At 34.8% G+C, this 21,300-nt stretch overlaps 1 protein-coding gene across 1 annotated transcript in view; it reads right to left on the reverse strand.

The window, feature by feature from the left end:
• The window catches only part of LOC149777533 (uncharacterized), a 52,106-nt gene extending 31,217 nt beyond the window's left edge, over window positions 1–20,889 (reverse strand). Inside the window, exons 1-3 of the mRNA XM_089942125.1 lie at window positions 20,777–20,889; window positions 5,421–5,553; window positions 1,630–1,729 (exon numbers count right to left, since the gene is read on the reverse strand). Coding sequence (XP_089798251.1) covers window positions 1,630–1,729; window positions 5,421–5,553; window positions 20,777–20,820 — 277 coding nt within the window. The 5' untranslated portion in view covers window positions 20,821–20,889. The remainder of the gene's footprint in view (window positions 1–1,629; window positions 1,730–5,420; window positions 5,554–20,776) is intronic.
• Window positions 20,890–21,300: the final 411 nt, after the last annotated feature.

Here is a 21,300-nt window from a genome sequence, read left to right on the forward strand (position 1 = left end):
TCACATACCTGATATTTTATACTAAGAAAATGATTTTCAAAAATCTCAGATTAATACAAAAGAAACATATCAATATTGACAATTTATTTCTGAGGGTAAAAGTTTTTACTACATTTATGTCCAATGTCACTGACATGTACATCAATGTGGATACAGACCTTAACATTCTGAAATATAAACAATGAATTTAGATATATTGTTTCTCACTTATAACATAACGAAAATCTCAGTCCCCTGCGAGACATTTACTGTATTTGAAAATAAATGACTTGGAAAAGCTTTACTTGGTAGGACTACACAACATTTTTATTAGTCAGAAGAAAGAAACACCAAAACAACAATAAGAGAATGCATCCAAATTTTAACTGCAATGAGAGTTCTGGCAATGCTGCATGCTCTATGTGCTTCTGGTCTCTATTGGGACAACCTCTGCATTATGAAATTACTATGCAGCTAGCCTCAGTGATGTGGATAGGTTCTATAGTAGCATTCATTATACAAAAAATACTCAAGGGTAAGGCTTGTACCATTTGTTTCCTAACTGCCTTCATGGTTCATGACAGGACAGAAAACACTACCAGTATCAGCTCCTCGTGTGCATACCAAGTGCCTGATGGCAAGAGTTTAGTCCCAAGCTAGTGCATGTTTTCAAAAACCGAAAGTAGGATAGTCTTAAAGATGTTTTTATGCAGTAAATTATCTAGTTATTTGTATTTTTCACCTGTCTAAACGTACTTGTCCCTTGGCCCATGAACACCAGTCGAAAAAAATTTAGAAGTGAAATAAGAACCTTATCAGATGGGCCAAAAACATAGGGAAGGTTATAACAGTTCATGCTGTTACAACAAAAAGAGAAAAGGAAGCAGTTAATAGAACAAGTTACATTTTGAAAATTACCTGTCCTGGACTGACTGAAAAAAATATAGCATGGCTGTATGGTTCTTACAGGTTCTTTGAGTTCCGTCACCATAGAGACCACCTTACAAATGCACGCAAGACCAATTGTTGTTTAAATTGTAGAACTTTATATACAATTAATGCAAAATAAATTTTTACATTGTTTTGGCAAAGATTTACAACATAAGAAAAACCGGTGAAATCTGCAGTTAAGAAGCATGCATTCCCCCTGCTATTACCCGACTATGTGCATGTTTTCTCAAACAACCTCACCCCATTTCCCATCCAATTTATTATGAAAATGATTTGAAATTAATAGATCAATGAACACATCCAAAAACCACCTAAAATATTTAACCTACCTTTAAAATAGAGGGACATCGAGTGGCTGAGTAGTCTAAAGTGCTCACCGTTATGGATCACTGCCATCTCACCTCTGTCAGTGTGGGTATGAATCTTGGGCTCAGCCAATGTGGGTATGTGAGAAAGCTTGCCAGCAGCTTCTCGTGGGTTGGTGGTTCTTTCCAGGGTTTTCCCGGGTTCCTTCTCCACCATTTATACTGGCTGCCATGAATAGCCTATCTTGTGCTGAAAAATGACATTAAACCCTATAACAACAACGTTTAAAATATATCTTTTTAACTGTGTCACTAGATTTGGACAACATTACAGACACATATGCAAGTGCTTTTCAGCATCATTTTGTTCTAATGTGTTGGGTTAAAATGTTACCTTTTGGTGTTGTTGGCTGTGAGGTACGTAATACAGTAGACTTATTTTCTTTTTGAATATCTTTTACATCACCCTTGATCTTTGGTCTGGTTGGTGATATCTGTAATGAGAATAAAATTGTTAATGGGGACACTCATATTGCCGACTGGTAGAACATATAGTGTAAATTTGATTACCTGACATAATAAATTAACTATATCAGGGGATCACACTTTCCTAATGCAGTAAGGCTGGACAACTAACAGTTATTACTGGGCTAGCTAAAGTTTATGCAACTTTTACATGGCAAAGGGAAATAAAATCCAATATTAAACCATTTATCCAGCATCCTCCCTGCCAGGCCAGTAGGACATAATTATAATTGTCTCCCCCTTTAAATACATGTGAGCTGTTGATATGTTTAACACAAAATTTAGATATTTACTTCATATTTACTAATTAGTATGATCTGAATCATGTTTTAACCATAAAAAGCTAACACAGCAATGATTTGAACGAGCAATGTAAATGTATGGCACAATCACAAAACAATACAAGATGGAGACTGAAAATCATTGGTAATAATGCTACAGCCTGCTACTAGATCAATCTGTTATAAACTCCCAATATATGAAAATGCACACATAACCAACACTTCTGCTGATATAGGGAATGAAAATTGCAATGTAAACAATATTATTATTTCAATTGAACCAATATCAAAAACAAAAATTGTATGTCTTTTCACAGGCCAGTAATTGTTTATGATTACTGTTTAAATGAACAACACCTAGCTGACAATGAAAAAAATGCCTTTCAACCTGTTATTAATACATTTTCCTATTTTTTAACTATCTGTAATCAAATCGGGTCATAATGAACATATACAAACTTAAAACGTTAGAAATTTAATGGACTGAAAGTCAAATTAGCCAGCAATGATCAAACTGAACATACCAACAGTATTTGCAATAACCTAGGAACAAAAATAAAAGGTTCATAATAAACAGGAATTTGCAATTTTTGAAGTCAAAAGCTATTATATCTCCAGTTTGGATTAGATAAAGAAGTTCTACCAGGGATACATGTTAAAAGCCATTAAAAGCATAAATCCACGTATTAACAGCAGTCAGTGTAATTAGTGACTGATTTTACAGCCATGGCCAACACATAACATTTAAGCAATATACAAGGCATTATTGTGTTCAGCTTATGTGTACTTCAGTACAACTTATACAAAAGGAGGAAAATGAATGAATAAAAAGAACATAAAGAACTGGAAGCTATTTGTTGTGCAGTAAATACAGCTGTATGTACTGCAGATACCCATTCATAACTAAGTTTGCATAATAGTATGCATTTCAGCTGAATTGCAAAAAGATGCCATTTTGTTGACCCAACAGCTAAACCCTGTATAAATACACATTAAGTCTATGTTCTATTGTGACAAGAAATTTTTTTGTACTCATGTAAATATCGTAAACAAAGATTATTGGGTCAAATGTGACAAAATAGTAAGTAAACTGATAAACAATATTCACATGACATTATGGAAATATTTGCATTATATTTATCATGTGGACCTGAAGAATGTACCATACCAAATGAAGCTTATCTGCCAGCAAGGAAAACAGGCATATAAGTTTAACTCCTATGAAATATTTTCATGTGATTATTCTTTATCATCACTTTCACCCATCCATTTGGTAATATTAAGCTTGCGTTGCATGTTTAGGCTAGAATAAACAGTAACACAGAAAGAGTGAAAACAACAAGTTTTCTAAAATTTAACAAATAATTTATTTCCCTGGAAAAATTCTGTAAAAATGAAAAAAGGAGAACTTAGTTTCAAGAATCAAATCCAAAACTAATCTAAGAATAATCCACAAATTATTTAGCAAAAGTCCTAGTAACAAATGTTCTAATAATTTCAAGTTCGAAACCTGAAGGAAAATCCAAGATGGATGACGATGACGTAAGCTGTGGTCAGTAATGTGCTTATCTACAGTTCCTTATAGAAATACAAATAATGGCACTCCGGTGTTGCAAATCCAAATTAAATTTGTAAGCAATGTCTTTCCAAAAATTCTATATGAGCTCTCTTCAAATATTTCCAGAGAATAAAGAATTAATCCTTTTGAAATCCAAATGATCTGAAAATAATTAACTCAAAATCTGGCAACAAAAAAGAAAAACTTGATACCGAGTGTAAAAGCCCCAAAACTGAGAGAACTCTAACTAAAACAAAGGTTATATTGTATCATAAGATGCGGTTTCAAAATTTGCCAAAGTTGTGAAATCGGAAGGGGGGGGGGGTCACGCGATAATGTTTATATCACGTACACAGAATATGGCCTTGTTTAGACCAATGATTGTATTCCCAGAATTAAAAAAAAGTGTTTACTTCCTAACCCACATAATGACATCATGACGTTGACAACAACCAATCATTTTAAAATAAAATAGAACTTTGTTTACTAAGTTTGATTCAAGGTCAACACCTGGTGTTTATGGAAAAAATGATTCAGGTCAACCAATTTTCTGGAAAAATATCATCTCCAGTGAATAAATTTATATTATAATAGCATGTAAGAAAAATAAAAAATAGAAATTTAAAACTGACAAACAATTAAATTAAAATAAATATATATTAAATCAGATATACGTAACACTTGTCACTTCCATCCATAAATTTGGTAATATTAGGCTTGTCACTTCCATATATCCATTTGGTAATATTAAGCTTGTCAAAATATGCTGACCTAAATCGCCAACATAATGGTTGTTGATGTTGTTGTAGGGTTTAACGCCATTTTTCAGCACACGATAGGCTATACATGGTGGCCAGTATTAATGGTGGAGGAAGAACTCGGGAAATCCCCAGAAAGAACCACAGACCCTCGAGAAGCTACTGGCAAGCTTTCTCACATACCCACACTGGCTGAATCTGAGACTTGAACCCACGCAGACAGAGGTGAGATGGCAGTGATCTGTAACAGAGAGCGCTTTAGACCACTCTGCCACTCGGGGGCCCCAATCCATTTGGTAATATTATGCTTGTCACTTTCACCCATCCATTTGGTAATATTAAGCTTGTCACTTTCACCCATCTATTTGATAATATTAAGCTTGTCACTTTCATCCATTCTTTTGGTAATATTAAGCTTGTCACTTTCACCCATCCATTTGGTTGTTGTTGTTGCTGTTGTGGGGTTTAACACCATTTTTCAGCACACGATTGGCTATACATGGCAGACAGTATTAATGGTGGAGGAAGAACCCTGGAAAACCCAGGAAAGAACCACCGACCCACGAGAAGCAACTGGCAAGCTTTCTCACAAACCAACATTGGCCGAATCCAAGACTCGAACCCACGCAGACAGAGATGAGATGGCAGTGATCCATGAGCGCTTTAAACCACTTGGACACTCGGGGCCCCCATCCATTTGGTAATATTATGCTCGTCACTTTCACCCATCCATTTGGTAATATTAAGTTTGTCACTTTCACCCATCCATTCAGTAATATTATGCTTGACGGATAACCAAACCAGGAGTCCTAAGCTGCTGGTTATAAAATGTAGCATTATATGCTTTGTGGAGTTTTGATGAAAACAGAAGCTCAAGTGTAAAAGTAAATATGTGTCAAGTTCCTGAGAAAATGAGTCACATGGCCATGTATATTTGCGTTAAACGTACTAAACAGAGACTGGATTAGTAGAGGTTGTATTTTGGATAGCACTTTGTACATTTCACTGTATGGAAACATGTATGTGGTATTTATTTTGTACAAGTGGCTCATTTGTTCAATACCTCTTTCCCTTCTGAAATTTCTTGTAAAAGCTGATCAACGAAGTTATTGATACCATCCTTCTCTTCTGCTGTCAAGGACGTCTTTCCAGAAAATGTCATGTAATGCTGACGCACCATTTTCTTTGACAAGATGCTGAAACATGTAATTAAGGCTTATTAATACTGAAAAACGAAAACTAATTTTTAATGTGTCTGGCATATATGTCTGATCTTTAGATTTATGTATGTCAGTATGCATTCCATTCTCAAGACTAAAGAAGAACTCTAGACATTACATTCTAGGTATTAGTCTTGATATATTAATAATAATAATAATAATAATAATAATAATAATGCTTTATTTATAGAGGGTGACTCATTAGTCAAGGACTATTCTCCCTAGAAGCCCTCTTAAGGAGAGTATAACAATGCACATTATATGAAGATGGCAATAATTACTGTTTATTTTAACATGTTTAGTATTAAAATACTAAATTCCATTATCTGTTACAAACACATACATGCTCATGATATCTTTTCTTAAATACTCTAATATTTTCAGCAGATTTTACATGTAGTGGAAGCTTATTCCACAGAACTATACCAGAGTATTGAAAACTCCTTTTAAATTGCTCTGTTCTTGGTTTTGGTATTAGAAGGTTTCCATGTGATATTGATCTCAACTGGTATTGTGTTGAAAAAGGCCTGAATAAGTCTTGATGATACTCTGGTGCAGTTCCATGTAGACATTTATATAAAAGAACTGCCTTGTGAAAATCTATCCTGTCATATATTGTGAACCATCTGAGTTCTGTAAATAATGCTTTTGAGGGATGATCAACAGATGCATCTAAAATTACATGTGCTGCTCGTTTCTGAAGTTTATAAATCCTGTCAAGCTCAGATTTAGCAGTTTCCCCATACATTAGAACAATAATCCATTGTTGGAAGAATATATGACTTGTAGTATAGATTGCGAGTTTCCATAGGTAAATATTTCTTGATTCTGCTGAGAAGGGCAATTTTGGATGACAGTGTTTTACAAAGCTTATCAATATGGTCATTCCATAATAAATTATTATCTACAGACACACCTACAAGCCTTTCATGTTTAACATTTTCTAATGGATGATTATTTATTGCAAGATATACTATTAGTGATGATAGGACTCAACATCATTCTTTGCTTTGAATTTTGGCTTGTTGTAATTTTAATCCATCCAAAACAGTGTGCCCATTTCACCAACAGAAGCAAGAATACAAATAAGACATTGAATTTGTTTTGTTACATCACAATGACATCTGGGAATTAGTTATCATCAATGGTTCCTTGAGCAATTGTATATTTCACCTAAAATAGAATGGAATGAGATTATTTGACTTTGAGGGGTATTACTCATCTATTTTTGGAAACAGTTAACTATTTGTATGGTTGCCATAAAATGCTTTTAAAAGAGCAAAGTTTTTCCAGATTTAAAACAGGAAGTTTTTAATAATTTGATAAAGTATGAAACATATTCATTTTTGCATTTTAATAATATTGAACTCACAAAACTAGCAAACACCAGTTGCTGACAAGCTTATTTTGCCATTAGAAAATCTGACCTCAAACTCATTTATTCGTATTTTCCACCACTTCACCTGTTTTTACAAGCAGACTGGATGAAAAAGTCGCTTCACCCCAAATTTGTAGTCTAGTACAGGGTTCTTGCTGGACTTGAATATTAGGGTGAAATGACATTTCTCTCCAGCAAAAATAGGACCATATTGATGTAATTAGTTTCAAATTTATAATGTTCAAAATTCTCACATTAAACTTTTTTTGCATACCTTGCATGTCTGATGAATACACTTGAACTGAATTACTACGAAAACTTCATAAAATTATTACATCTTTACTAACTTTACCTTGTTCCATAATGTAGTTGCAGCAACTTCTAAATTAGGCTACAGTTGAAAACCAGAAACCATCTCTGGGTACAAGCTTGGGTTTTTTTTTCCATTAGGGATTGACAGGTAAAAAAAAAAAATTGATCTTGCCAGGTCAGTCCCATCCCCACCCCAGCAGTAATAAAATAAGTTTTTAAAGAAAAGAAAAAAATACATTTTTACTGGATGAAATTTTTTATAAAATTGTTAATGTTTTAAGTAATGGGCATGAAAACACTGTTAGTCTAATATGCTTCCTACTGGACTGCAAGTTATATTTTTCACCCATTTTTTCCAATGATCATCTGTGGATTATATAGGAATTCCAAATATAGCATTGTAATTTCTGACACTTATGATCATCAAATTACCAATAAGCATAAAACATAATGTTCTAACTTTCTATATTCCAATCTGAATCGAAGCCGAGACAAAATTCAACGTTTTACTTTGATTATTAGTGCACTGCACTGACACTAGAGGAGAGGATTGCATGACATCATGGCATGGCAAGTGAACTTTGCTTTTTGGGCCTACTGAAAAGAAACGAGATTTTAGGGTGACTACGCATTGTTGGCGCTCACTATGTGGAGCATACTGTCTCTTCCAACATCAGAGCTCAAAGAATATAAATTTTTTAGACACAGGCCCAGGGCTGTTGAGTTAAAAAAAAAATTCATATGCCCTGACCCTATTCCACAAGTCCAAACCTAAAAAATCTATATGTCTAACACTGCACATTTTTTTAATTATTATTTACAACCTAGCAATTGCTACAATTAAAATATTAAAAGACAAAAACAAAATCGTATTAAACAAACTTGTGTGCTTACTGGATCTCAAAGGATTTCACATAAAGCATTTTGTTATCCTCCATCCATTGTCTAATTATTCTAAAACTGTCTTTCTTTCTCAGTTTCTGTTGACACTTTTGATGATATTCTAAGTTGCTACTTTAATATGTTTAACCAGTGTTTCATACAATCTTGTATCATGAGCAAGGGACAGTTGAATTATTATTCATTAAACTTTAACTTGAAATATCTTGATTAATAATATAGCAATTAAATATGGCCAGTGAAATACAAAATTACTCAAGTATTTGCTGAAATAATTTTTAGTCAATCTTTCCATTTTATCTCAACTCCACCAAAGGACTGCCGATTTTTATATCAACGACTCGAAGAGCAACATGACCACATTTGATCCCCTTTTTACTTACAATAACTATAAAGAAACATCCATCATTTGGCCTAAACTCTTCAGATTACATCAATCAAGCAATCAATTAACAGCTTGTCATGTATACACACTATCGTTAATCTCATTAGGCAATCAATTAACAGCTTGTCCTGTATAAACACTATCATAAATCCCATTAGACAATCAATTAATAGCATGTCCTGTATAGACACTATCATAAATCCCATTAGGCAATCAATTAACAGCTTGTCCTGTATAGACACTATCTTTAATCCCATTAGGCAATCGATTAATAGCATGTCCTGTATAAACACTATCGTTAATCCCATTAGGCAATCAATTAACAGCTTGTTCTGTATACAAACTATAGTTAATCCCATTAGGCAATCAATTAACAGCTTGTCCTGTATAGACACTAACGTTAATCCCATTAGATAGCCACAGATCACTGCACGGGTTGTAACAATTGATGGAACAGTTCCTGTACCCACTAGGCAGGTTCTGATTAGTTTCTGGCAGATAAATATCGAAACCAGTATTTAAAGTCACATGATGTTAAAACCATGTGAGCACTTTTTATGTTTAGTAGCCCAGGCAACTGGTTCCTCATGCATCGATCACATGCTTCCACCATTTATACTGGCCGCTAGGTATGAAATGATTCATTTATATATCAATGAATCAATACTTTTGCTGAAATGATACACATATTGACACAAGAGACAGAGAATAGATTCAAAATGATACTGACCGTTCACGTGTTTCAGCAGTCACGAATAATTATTATCTGTTGCTTTGTTATTCTGTAAAATTATAATCCATCTGAAACAGCATTTGCAGTCACAGGCGCTCATGTTTATTAGCGAAAACAACAAAGATTATCTGAGAATAACCACTTGCTGCCTACAAGTTAATGCAAATTTGTTTTTGAAAGTACCACATATAAAAATGTGCTTAGTGAAATATCATTTTTATTTAACCGTTCTTGTCAAGACAACCATTTTTCAGGCAGCAACTATTTCAAATCTGGGTTCTTCTAGCAAGACATGAATGGTTGTGAAAATGAATTCGATTAAAACAATGTGCCCAGGAATAAAAATTATAGCATAGTTTGAACCATTCATGAAGAAAGTTTTACCAATGTATGTTTAAAATGCTGGCTACCTAGAAAATCCAAAATGTCTGATTCCCGGCGGGGTTCATTACAATTTTGTTTGGCAAATATTTGCTGATGATAGTAATGATGACAATGACTTTTAAAAGGTATGAAGTATATCAGATTATTGGAGCTGGGAAAGTGTTTGTTGTTCTAGGGTTTAATGCCATTTTTCAGCACAAGATAGGCTATACATGGCGGCCAGTATAACTGGTGGAGGAAGAACCCTGGAAAACCAAGGGAAGAACCACCGACCCACAAGAAACTACTGGCAGGCTTTCCCACGTACCCATGCTGGCCGAGCCTTGGACTTGAACCCACGCAGACAGAGGTGAGATGGCAGTGATCTAGAATGGTGAGCGCTTTAGACCACTCGGCCACTCAGGGCCCTGGGAAAGTGTCAGTGGAGACACAAGTAAGTGATTTTGAGCCCAAAATGGTGTTAAATACGAGTCAGATCTACATGCTGGATGGACAAACAATAGCCGGCATGACCCTTTTAGTGGTATTTCAAAATTAAATGTACAAAGGGCAGAATACTGAGCCTAATTAAAATACAATTTAAAGGTATAATAATTTGCACGTCTTTTAATTAATCTAATTCACCCTGTGGATCATATGCTACAAAACCATATCCATTTATCCATATCAGGGTTAAGATAAATTGAATAAAATAAAGGTTAAAAAAATTAACTAAAGAAGTAAAGATATTTATTTCAATACCTCTGTCTGCACAAGCATTGATAGACTAAATACAGCAGTTTGGAACAGATGAGAAATTTGGCATAGTAGTTAGTAAACTGCTGATTTAACAAAGGTTGTTTGTTAGTGAAAAATCCTATTTTGGAGAAGATATATCCAAAAGATAAAATCTGTGATCTATGGAAAATTGTAACACTGACACCAGCCACCATACTGAATGTGGCTAAACATGGGAAAACTTCATATCATGTAATAATATCATCTTTTCCTCTAAATAAGGCTCCATTGTAAAGGCTGAACACAAATGTCCTGTGTGTTACAGTGTGACAATTTTTTGTTGATCGCATGAAATGTTAAACATAGATATTGACAATTTTGCTTTTATATCTTTGTTTCTATTTTTGTACTATTTGAATTTATAACAAAGGTCTTAAACTGTGGTCATGCTTTGTAAGTTCAAAGTACTTTATGTCACACTGTAACACACGTGACATCCTAGCACCCATTTTCTTCAAGTTCAAACTATGTGAAAACGAATTCACTCACTGATTTTCCATTTCTACATGAAAGTCTATGTGCATTGGGCCCTCTAATAAACATAAATGCAACAACAACATTTTAATTTCAATTTTTGACATCAGTCCATCATGGCAGTCACCAATTTTGGAGAACTACTCACATAACAGTCACAAAGATCAGTTTCCAAACATTCAAGCTGACAAAGCTAGCTACGTATATGCCCCTCCAAAAAGAAACACAGAACAATACTGATAGAAAGAATAGGAGCACAGTATGCTCATAATTAACAGATTAATGCTTATATGCCTAGAAGTGACATCTGTCAAAGATGTTGACTACAGTTGAGCTATAAGAAACTGGAGCAGGAAGAAAGAGAGACAGATATTGAAGTTTGGATAAATATTGATCTAAGATCATTTCTTCCACCAATCATTTTTATCTATCACAAAGGGGGAGGTCTCCCTTAAGATACAATCCTGTCATCATCACTCCTTGAACTGACCTATCGCCACTTGTCAATCATGCTGATCAATTAACCAATCAGCAAGCATAAATTAGACGCATCTCCATGCACTGCTTACATCTACCATTTTCCTCCGACAAGCTGCTTGTGGCAATAATGAATTGATTATGATAATTATTTACAATTATTTACAATTTTTGCAATGATTTGTTGATTTCTCAATCGATAATGGTGAAATGAAGTCAGTAGGAGCCTTGTCATTCTGATTATAAATATCCAGATGGTCTAAATGTAGGAATTAATTTTATTCCTTTCCCGAAATATAGACAAAACTTATGTGGGTAAAGATGTTTTTGTGGTCGGGCGTACGATAAGCTGAATATGGAAACAATTGATGGCAATTACAAGATGTCTGTTTGCATAAAGGTATGTAAAAAAGCATGTCCCGTTGATGGCTTGAAGGAACAAATAAAAGGAACTGAAATTGAAAAGTATATCCAAAAATAAAAATTCTAGAATATGGGTGGAGAACCCACCAGCTTTTGGGCTTTGATGTATCTTATTTTTCTTGTATAGGAAGCAATGAACCACAGTCTGCATTGTTTTAAAGTTTGAAAATATACACTATAAGGTTGGCTTGTCCCCAAAATAATGATTTATCGTCTCCATCTTTCAGACACTTGAGTGACCCATCAAAATCTCATTGGGCTGAACGAGGGGTGGGGTGGGGATACACAAATGTAATAATAAAGAAATACAAAAACAACGGTTTCAGATAATTATCATCTCATATATTAAGCATGTATTTACATGTTTACATTAACAGACATCACTGATCAAAATTCCATATGACGCACAAAGCAGAACTTTAAAAGTATTATGCACAACAGTATACTTCTAAACAATAATTATTTATGATTGTGTTATTAATTTTTAATTCATTTACTTCCAAAGCAGCATGAAAATAAGCCAGATAAAATTAATAAGGATAAGATTATATACTAAATATGTTGCCATTTTTTGGAGTGAATTTCCTTGACATAAATAAGTTTTCAAGCAACTTTAAAATTGATTTGTATTATTTACTGAAATAAAACACTTAGATTATTACTATACGAACTTGAACTACAAATGTAAATATTGTCACTGCAGTGTAAGTAATGCAACTTTGAAATTTTACATTTTTAAGAATAGTACAAATCATTTTCAATAAACATATCACTTAAGCTGAAACATATTTCTTTGCCAAATACTGCACGTGTTTTGAAACATTATGCTTCAGATATGATCACTTACTAGATCTTTACCACCATGCTTAATGGTGATGACCTCACGTGACATTGCATTCCATTAATTTTTATTAGCGAATGTTTAGCAACTTCATATTTTGCACTTTAATGGATTTATCCCTACTTGATTTTAGTTTTTATTTTGCAACTGCTTCTGCGGCGAATTAGTTAGAGCATCTGCTTTGGAGGCAGGAGGCAGAGTTCCTGCCATAAATTTAAAAAAAGACTTAAGACCTTTTCCAGACCAAAAAATAAAAATTTCCAGACCTAATAATCTGACAAGTTTATTGACCTGCATAGCTGACATGATGCTTAATTCTTAAGTTTGGAAGAACCTATCCAGGCTTGGAGTCATCAGCTACTTCCCACATGGGTTGTGAACACAATGTCCAGGCATTATTTAAATATCACATCCACACAGGCACACAAAATGATCACGTCCAAGAATGTAAAATCAAACAAAATCCAATGAAATTAAAATGAATAATCACTAGCACAACACAAAACTTAATGAAATAATCCATGAAACAGGGTTAATACAGATCAGGAGAGCTGAAATTCAATGACTTTTCAGTGACCAGTTTTCAGTGACTACTCATGGTATCAAATGCTCTGCTTCAGTTACTAATTTAGATACAAGAAACAAATACCAACAACAACAACAAAAATACAGAAATAAATGTAATACAAAAGAAAAATGATATTTAAAAAGAAAGTCATCACTGTAACCCAGATGTGAACTTTTGCCTTCTAGCTTCAATACATACTTCTCCAGCTGCAACTCTAGTGCTTTTACTACAGAGGTGCTGCCAGGATTTTATGTAATGGAGGTGGGGTTACCCACTTGTTACAAAGAAAGAAAAAAAAAAGGAGGGGAGGAGTAAAACAAAAAGACGGGATCAGGAAATGGCCATAGATCACTTTATATCTAACAATATCCATCTATCTTTCATCAGCTACACTCTGTTATGAGTCCTAATGAGATCAAGATCTTTAAAAGATGTTACCTCTAGTTGTATACACATTAAACTGTTTATTTTTTTTAAAGCTTAAACTGTTCCTCACCAGTGTATAAATATTGTTCTATGCTGAGACGCCCCTGCTGATGGGGCATATACATAGTTAGTTTAGCCAGCTGGAACAAGTTTGGAAACTGTTCCGCATGTTAATTATGTATATTTGTTCACTGCTTATGGGTAATGTCCTTTTGATAATTTAGCTCCAAAATAAGATTTTTCACTAGCATAAGCTCTGCTGACGTTTCAATTTCTTAAATCACTTGTTCTGATAGTGGTATTTTGATCAAATAAATACATTCACTTCATAATTTTACAGCTAGAGTATTTATTAAATTGATCTGAACATTGATAAGGCTATAAGCAGCGATGATCAAGATATTTTGAATTATGTATTTTAAGGAGAACTGCTATCTTTTTTTTTATTTAGCCTCAGTATTACATATTTATGTTTTTGTTTTCTTTTTCAACTCTTAAACCGTTTGTGTGTGTGTATGTGATTCGGATTTTTCACATAGCTTTAACAATTTTAGTCATGTCACTACAATGTCTGCAATGTGGCAGTTTATAGTGATGTCTAAGCACTGGGGCACCATGCCACAGATATGTAGCATGATGTCCCACCCAGTCACATTATCCTGACACCAGGCTGACCAGTGGCAACACTATCCTCTTAATGCTGAGTGCCAAGCGAGGCAGCTGTTAGTACCATTTTTATAAGTCTTTGGTATGACTCAGCCAGGGATCAAACCCACAACCTCCAGCATCCGAGGAGGATGCTCTAGCCACTGATGGCACCTGAGCGGTCTCATAAACCATAAAATATCACACCAAAAACTTTTTAAATATTTAAATCACGATTTTCCAAACTTTTGGGGATTTGCAAAAATGTTAAAAATATAAAGACCTTTTATAGTACACTAAATTAAATAAATTTCTAATGTCCCTACATTTCTTCAGAAGATAATGAAAACATATATCCCCATTTTATTCCTATTTTGGATCAAATTTGGCGATAAATCGTCCTGATTGTACATTAGAATTCACCTTGCATTGATTTACTCCAAAAAAGACATAATCTGTGTGAATCTAAATCCGTGTTACTATTCATTGTTTAAATTGCACTTGTTCTTCTACCTGTAAGCTAATGAGTAAATAAAATGTCCAGGCAATACAAAACACTCCTCAATGTTCAAGAACTAAGTCGGGGTTCATATACCTTTGTTGTGACAAAATTCAAGGTCTTTTCATGGACTTGATCCAATTTTTTCAAAGGTCCCGAATGCCCAATGCACTTTAGGTATATTTCTCAAAGGCCATTCAGAGGATTAGTGAGAATGTTGTAATTTCCTGACAAGGGGATTCCTAATATTTGTGCAGTAGTCTTGAGACTTTATATTATTATAACAGAGTAAAAGAAACAAATCTTAGGAGAATAACACTTAATTTCTAAGAAAAACGAAGGAATTTGGATCTCTGTATGAAGAACAAAATAAACTCCTCTAGATTACACAGCAAATAAGATACACTAGGTTCAACAGTTCTTTAAATTCTTAACTCCAATTATCAAATGGAGTTGAACACACTTCCCAGGCATTTTGCTGTAAGTGAAATGGGTAAGCTCTCCCAAAAAAATACCCAGATAAATCTTCCATAATGTCAATGCCATGTACACATGTTCATCCTTTAGCGGGTGTGAATGCAACCTCCTGAATATTTGGTAGCAATAGTTTACCGAGATTGCTGAAGCCAACCTTCTCCAGCGCTCAAAAAATCTGATAACCTGAATTAATGGGACCCTTCAAATTTCAGATCAGGTCCCTGCTGTATTTAAAGTGAGGTGCCAATCAGGCTTGTTGACTTAAAAAAAAATCTAATTTGCCTGAGAAATTTCTGCCATGTTGATGAAATGTGTTAATTTATTTTCAAGATGTTTGAAGACTAGTATATTATTAATACTTATCCCCATGTACTCTTATGAAGATTTCTACTTACGATACACCTATCAAAAGCTCTAAACTTTGCATACAAAGTGAAGCAAGTAACCTATGAATCAGAACAGACTGCTTGGGTTACTATAACTAGTGCTCACATGGCTGTAACATACATGTATATATGATTTTAAGATACTGTTTTCGATATGTATGTACCAAAAACCAACTACAACCAGTTGTAGGTACCGGAATTGTCTGATCAATTGTTGCAATCTCACAGCTGCCAACCTTCCAGGCTCACAATTAGTGAAAACAGAGATAAAATTTAGTGAATTTGGACATGAATTAGTGAAAAATACCATGATAATAACTCCATCCATTATGACCGTCAATACTACATGATATCAAGATCGCAATATAAAACTAAAACACTACATGCATGCAGAAATATATCTGCATCTCTATTTATTATGGTATTCATAAACTTCACTTGTTCTTGTGGTCATATATCAAGACATGACACTGGGGCAGACTTGAACTTCCTCAACTGCTTGATAGTAAATTTAAATATACACAGCTAGTTTAGCCAGCTGGAACAAGTTTGGAAACTGTTCCGCATGTTTATTATGTATATTTGTTCACTGCTCATGGGTAATGTCCTTTTGATAATTTAGCTCCAAAATATGATTCAGTTCAGACTTCTTGCCCGCTGGTTGATCTTGGTGACTAAAATTACTGACAAATTTTCTGCACCTAAGGAGGCCCTAAGTCTGTTTTATTTTTCCTCACTAGAGAAAATACTCTTTCACTGTCTCTGTTGCTGTGAGGAATGCACAGGAGCTGCAGCACTTCTGGTTCTTCCACAGGAAAATTTGGAAGCGATCTTCGAGTCCGGGAACATTGTCGGAACAAATGTTTAGCATGTTCTCCAGCTGATAAAGGTAGATTGTGTTCAACAAGAAAGCTCACAAATAATGCTTCAGCGATGGTAGCTTGCAGTCTTCCATCAATGGCTTAAAATATTCCAGAACTGAAACCTGCAAATTCTTAATTTTCCCAACTTCTACATGTTTTTTTTGCAACCGATATGCTTTTTCACATCGTCTCTGCCACCATGCTAAATACTAAAATTTGTGGCTCACTGTGTGCAAAAAGCATGATGTATATCAATGTTTAATGGCAGAATGCAAGGCCAATTTTTGGCATATTCCAAATTAAACTTCAAGCAATACATTTCTTTTTCCTTGGTGGTGAAGCCATTTTCACGATCTTACATACGATGCCGAACAGTAATTCAAATCAGTGTTGATGACGCATGCGCGGAGCAAAATTCCGGTTAGGCCCCAGTTTCTCTCAAAAGCGTTTGAAAAACTACTTTTATATATAGATTAAAATAGGCTAAATTGCTTGCTACCGGGCCATTTTGGCAACTGCCAATATAATGACTAGCGCTTAACAGGAAACCAGTTATTTTATTAAAGATTTAAAATAACCAAGAATTGGAGAATTTGTGAACTTTTTTCTTGCGGCGTGAATCCCTGAAAAAGTCACAAAATTCATGCCAAAATCGTGAGGGTTGGCAGCTCTGCAATCCGTGCGACGATGCGTGGCCACATAATGGGATTTAAGGCCCATATGTATACACAACAAGCTGTTAATTACTTACCTTACTGATGTAATCTGGAGAGCATAGTCCAAATGTAGGATTTTTTTGTTGGTGGTATTATAAACAGATCAAATGTTTTGTTGGCTCATGTCATTGTTGCTGAGATTGGCAAAAATGCTTGCGTTGAGGATTTTTATATTTTTTTAATGTTCTTGTGTGTGTGTGTGTGTGTTAGGATTTTTAACACAGCTTTAAAAAAAATTCAGTTATATCACTATGACATCCCACCCAGTCACATTATCCTGACACCAGGCTGACCAGTCCTAACACTAACCTCCCAATGCTGAGCACCTAGCAAAGCAGTTGTTAGTACCATTTTTGTAAGTCTTTGGTATGACTACACCCGGGTTCGAACCCATGACCTCCTGCTTCCGAGACGGACACTCTAACCACTAGAACAGTCCTTTAATGGTCTTGTTTAATTGCTATTGTGTTGTTCCAGGTGTTTTAGAGTTACGTGGAATGAATAATGATTCTGCTGCCCATGCACATGCTTATTCTAGTGTAATGAAATAGTGCTGAAACAAATTACGCGGCACCAATTAACAAAATTAAAAGTGAAAAGCAGCAATCATATCAATCAAGACGTGAACATAAACACTGTTGATCCACTGAGTAAGGTCATTCTTAGTGCAATTAGACAATGGATGACCTTGGGACCTGGAAAAAAATATTGATAACATTTTTCATTATCCAAATCATCACACAAGTCAATTTAATAAAATTTTGTTTCTAATTTTGGGCATATGGAAATTGGAGTCGGTGCTTGGGATACTATTTAAGTCACCAGCATAGTTGCCAACCCTCCAGGCTCACAATTAGTGAAAACAGGGATAAAAATTAGTGAATTTTGACATGAATTCGTGAAGCGATCTTCGAGTCCGGGAATATTTGTTGGAACAAATGTTTAGCATGGTCTCCAGCTGATACAGGTAGATTATGTTCAACAAGAAAACTCACAAACAATGCTTCAGCATTGGTAGCTTGCAGGTCTTCTGTTGATGGATTAAAATATTCCAGAGCTGAAATCTGCTGTGAGTTCTTAATTTTCCCAACCTCTGTGTGCTTTTTGCTACCAACGTGCTTCTTCACATTGTCTCTGCCACCATGCCCAATGCTAAAATTTGTGGCACACTGCGTGCAAAAAGCATGATGTATATTTGTGTTTTGATGGTTGAATGCACGGGCAGTTTTTGGTATATTCCATATAAAACTTCACTTTTTGTGCAATACATTTCTTTTCCTTGTTGGTGAAGACATTTTCAAGATGCGGTGCCAAATGGTAATTCAAATCAGTGTTTGTGGTGCATGCGCAGAACAAATTTCCGGTTAGGCCGTAGTTTCTCTCAAAAGCATTTATAAAATTACTCTTATACATATACATTAAAATATGCTAAAATGCTTGCTACTGGGCCAACTGTACCGATCAGCTATAGTTCCACTAATATATCAACCAGTAGTACTGGACCATTGTGGCAACTGCCGGTATCATGACTAGCACTTAACGGGAAATCAGTTATTTTATTAAAGATTTAAAATAATTGAGAATTGAGGAATTCGTGATTTTTTGCATGCTGTGTGAATTGCTGAAAATGTCATAAAATTCATGCCAAAATCATGAGGGTTGGCAGCTATGCACCAGCCCTGGGCCTGAGTCTAACAAATATTCTTTGAGCTATGTTCTCTTTCTGGCGCACTTCCCGAATATACTCTGACCAACCTCATATATAGCATTTTGCAAACTTTATGTGTACCTGAACTTGTCCTTGGTGGACAAAATCAATTGCTGGAATAAGTTTGATGCATTCATGCGACATTTTAAAACATCTGATTTTTTTTATACCTGCTGTCACATGATCACTCTACGAATGTTAATAGGCATATGGCCACAACTTACGCCCAAAGTTTGGTTGCTGGTTCTGACCAGGATGCGCTCAGAGAATCCAGCAGAGATGTTTGAACACCAGGACCATCCAATCACTAGCAAGCGGCTACTCCATGCTGACACCAAATGGTGTTGGCTAATTCCAACTTTTCAACAGGTAATGGACTCTGACCTGACACCCCAACATCAATGTCCAAATATCAAAAATTGGGTGGTATGGGTCAGAGGAAACTCGGAATAAAATTTAGGTTAACAGAACTTGAAAACATGTCCATTTCTTGTGTGAGAATTTAATTCATAAGAAAAAATCACTATGACTTTAACTTGCAGAAAAGCGTCAATACATGCTGCCATGAGTGTTCCTGAAAATTGTATTTTTCTTGTTCTGATGTTAGTCAACCTCGGAACATACTTCGCAGTGCCATTATTTAGGCAGTAAGATGGAGCCTTAAAAAAACAGAACCAATGACATCAGGGGAGGCATCTTACTTGGTAGGACTGTTTAAAAGGATTATATTATTGAATATGTTTAAGTATGTGCTATAGTAGTTCTACATGTATGACCTTGATGCTGATATTTGTTTTGGGCATCAGGGTAATACCGCCTAATTAACAGCGCTGTGTAGTGTGTTTTGATGTTAACTAACATTGTAACAAAAGTAAAATTTTCAGGAATATCTCACACAACTGGCAATTAAAATAACGCCACCTTTCTAAAAAGTCCTAATGTTTTAGTCAGATTTTACTTGCTCTGTCTTTTCTCTAATAAATTCAAATTCTCACAAAAGAAATGGACCCGTTTTCAAGTTTCACTGGACTATGTTTCAGCTGACTGGAAAGTGATGAAAGCTGGGAATGCCGAAATTGGGTTAAGTTGAAATATTCTTTAACTAACGGAATAATAATATATTATGCCTATTGGAACTGTAAAGCATCGTTTCGTTTCATTCAAGAAACATATCCGTCACATTAACTTTCTTAAACATACTTCAGCAACCTCGACTACCATCACATTGCACCAAATTCAAATGTATGTCAACGGAACACGAAAATGCGTCCATTTGCTAGTGTCATATTTTCATTCCGCCAGGATAAAGACAGCACAGAAAGTATATTAGTTACACATAAATTAGTGGAAGAGTGTCGATATATGCAGCCAAATGTGAGATATTCCTGAAACTTTGACTATTCGTTCCGATGTCAATGACAACGGAACACGCTATACTAGGCCGTTATTTGGATAGTAAGACATAGCACTAAAACAAAACGGCTATACTAGGCCGTTATTCGGATAGTAAGACATAGCACTAAAACAAAACCAACATGCGCTGTGTCTTACATTATAGTACTAGTGCTCAAGCGGATCAAAACTGAGGATTCCACGATTTATCCTCGGAAACAGGTGATCCTTAGAAGCATGAAACGGGTTATTAACCAGACAGAGGATTTATTCTCTGGGCATTTTGTATATATTTAAGCAACTTGTGGTTCCAGTCAATGTGGATTGTGCTTATCGTTAACTTGAACTTTACTGGACTGTACCGTACATAGGTCAAAATACAAATCGTACTCTGGATTTTTTTTAAAGACTGCTTAACTTTGGAATGTATATCACCTTAAATCCGATGTAGCCACAAGTTTTCTTACAAATTCTTCCATTTTCTTCTGTCTTCTTCAATTAGTTAGAATAGGATTACATCCGTATTCATAAATTTGTTTTCCCGCTAATTTAGAATTGCTTCCCTTTGATTCATCCTAATTCTTGGGACAACGCACAAATGGCGGTATGACTAAATTACACAAAGGAAAAATGAAACGCAATCGACGTAAAATACAAAATGGAAATCAACAAATTGTATATTAACACTGTTTCATCACTATTTTAACTAAATATTATTTCTGGTGATAATCAGACATCAAAACATAAAAATGAATACTTGCGCTAAATAATAGTGCAAATTTACAAAAAGTCTCCCATGCTGCGCAGTGAAAATCACTATAGGCAATGGAGATTTCTTAAGTTAGTAAATTTTATCAAGAGATCTTTATCTCGAAATATGGTTAAATATTGTATCGGTTATTTTAATATTTTTAACTTAATTTAAAATGTGTTTCATATGACAGTGACTGGCTATCTGC

Source organism: Sinohyriopsis cumingii, chromosome 18, assembly GCF_028554795.1.
Source record: "Sinohyriopsis cumingii isolate HCF-2022 chromosome 18, ASM2855479v2, whole genome shotgun sequence".
Classification (NCBI taxonomy): domain Eukaryota; kingdom Metazoa; phylum Mollusca; class Bivalvia; order Unionida; family Unionidae; genus Sinohyriopsis; species Sinohyriopsis cumingii.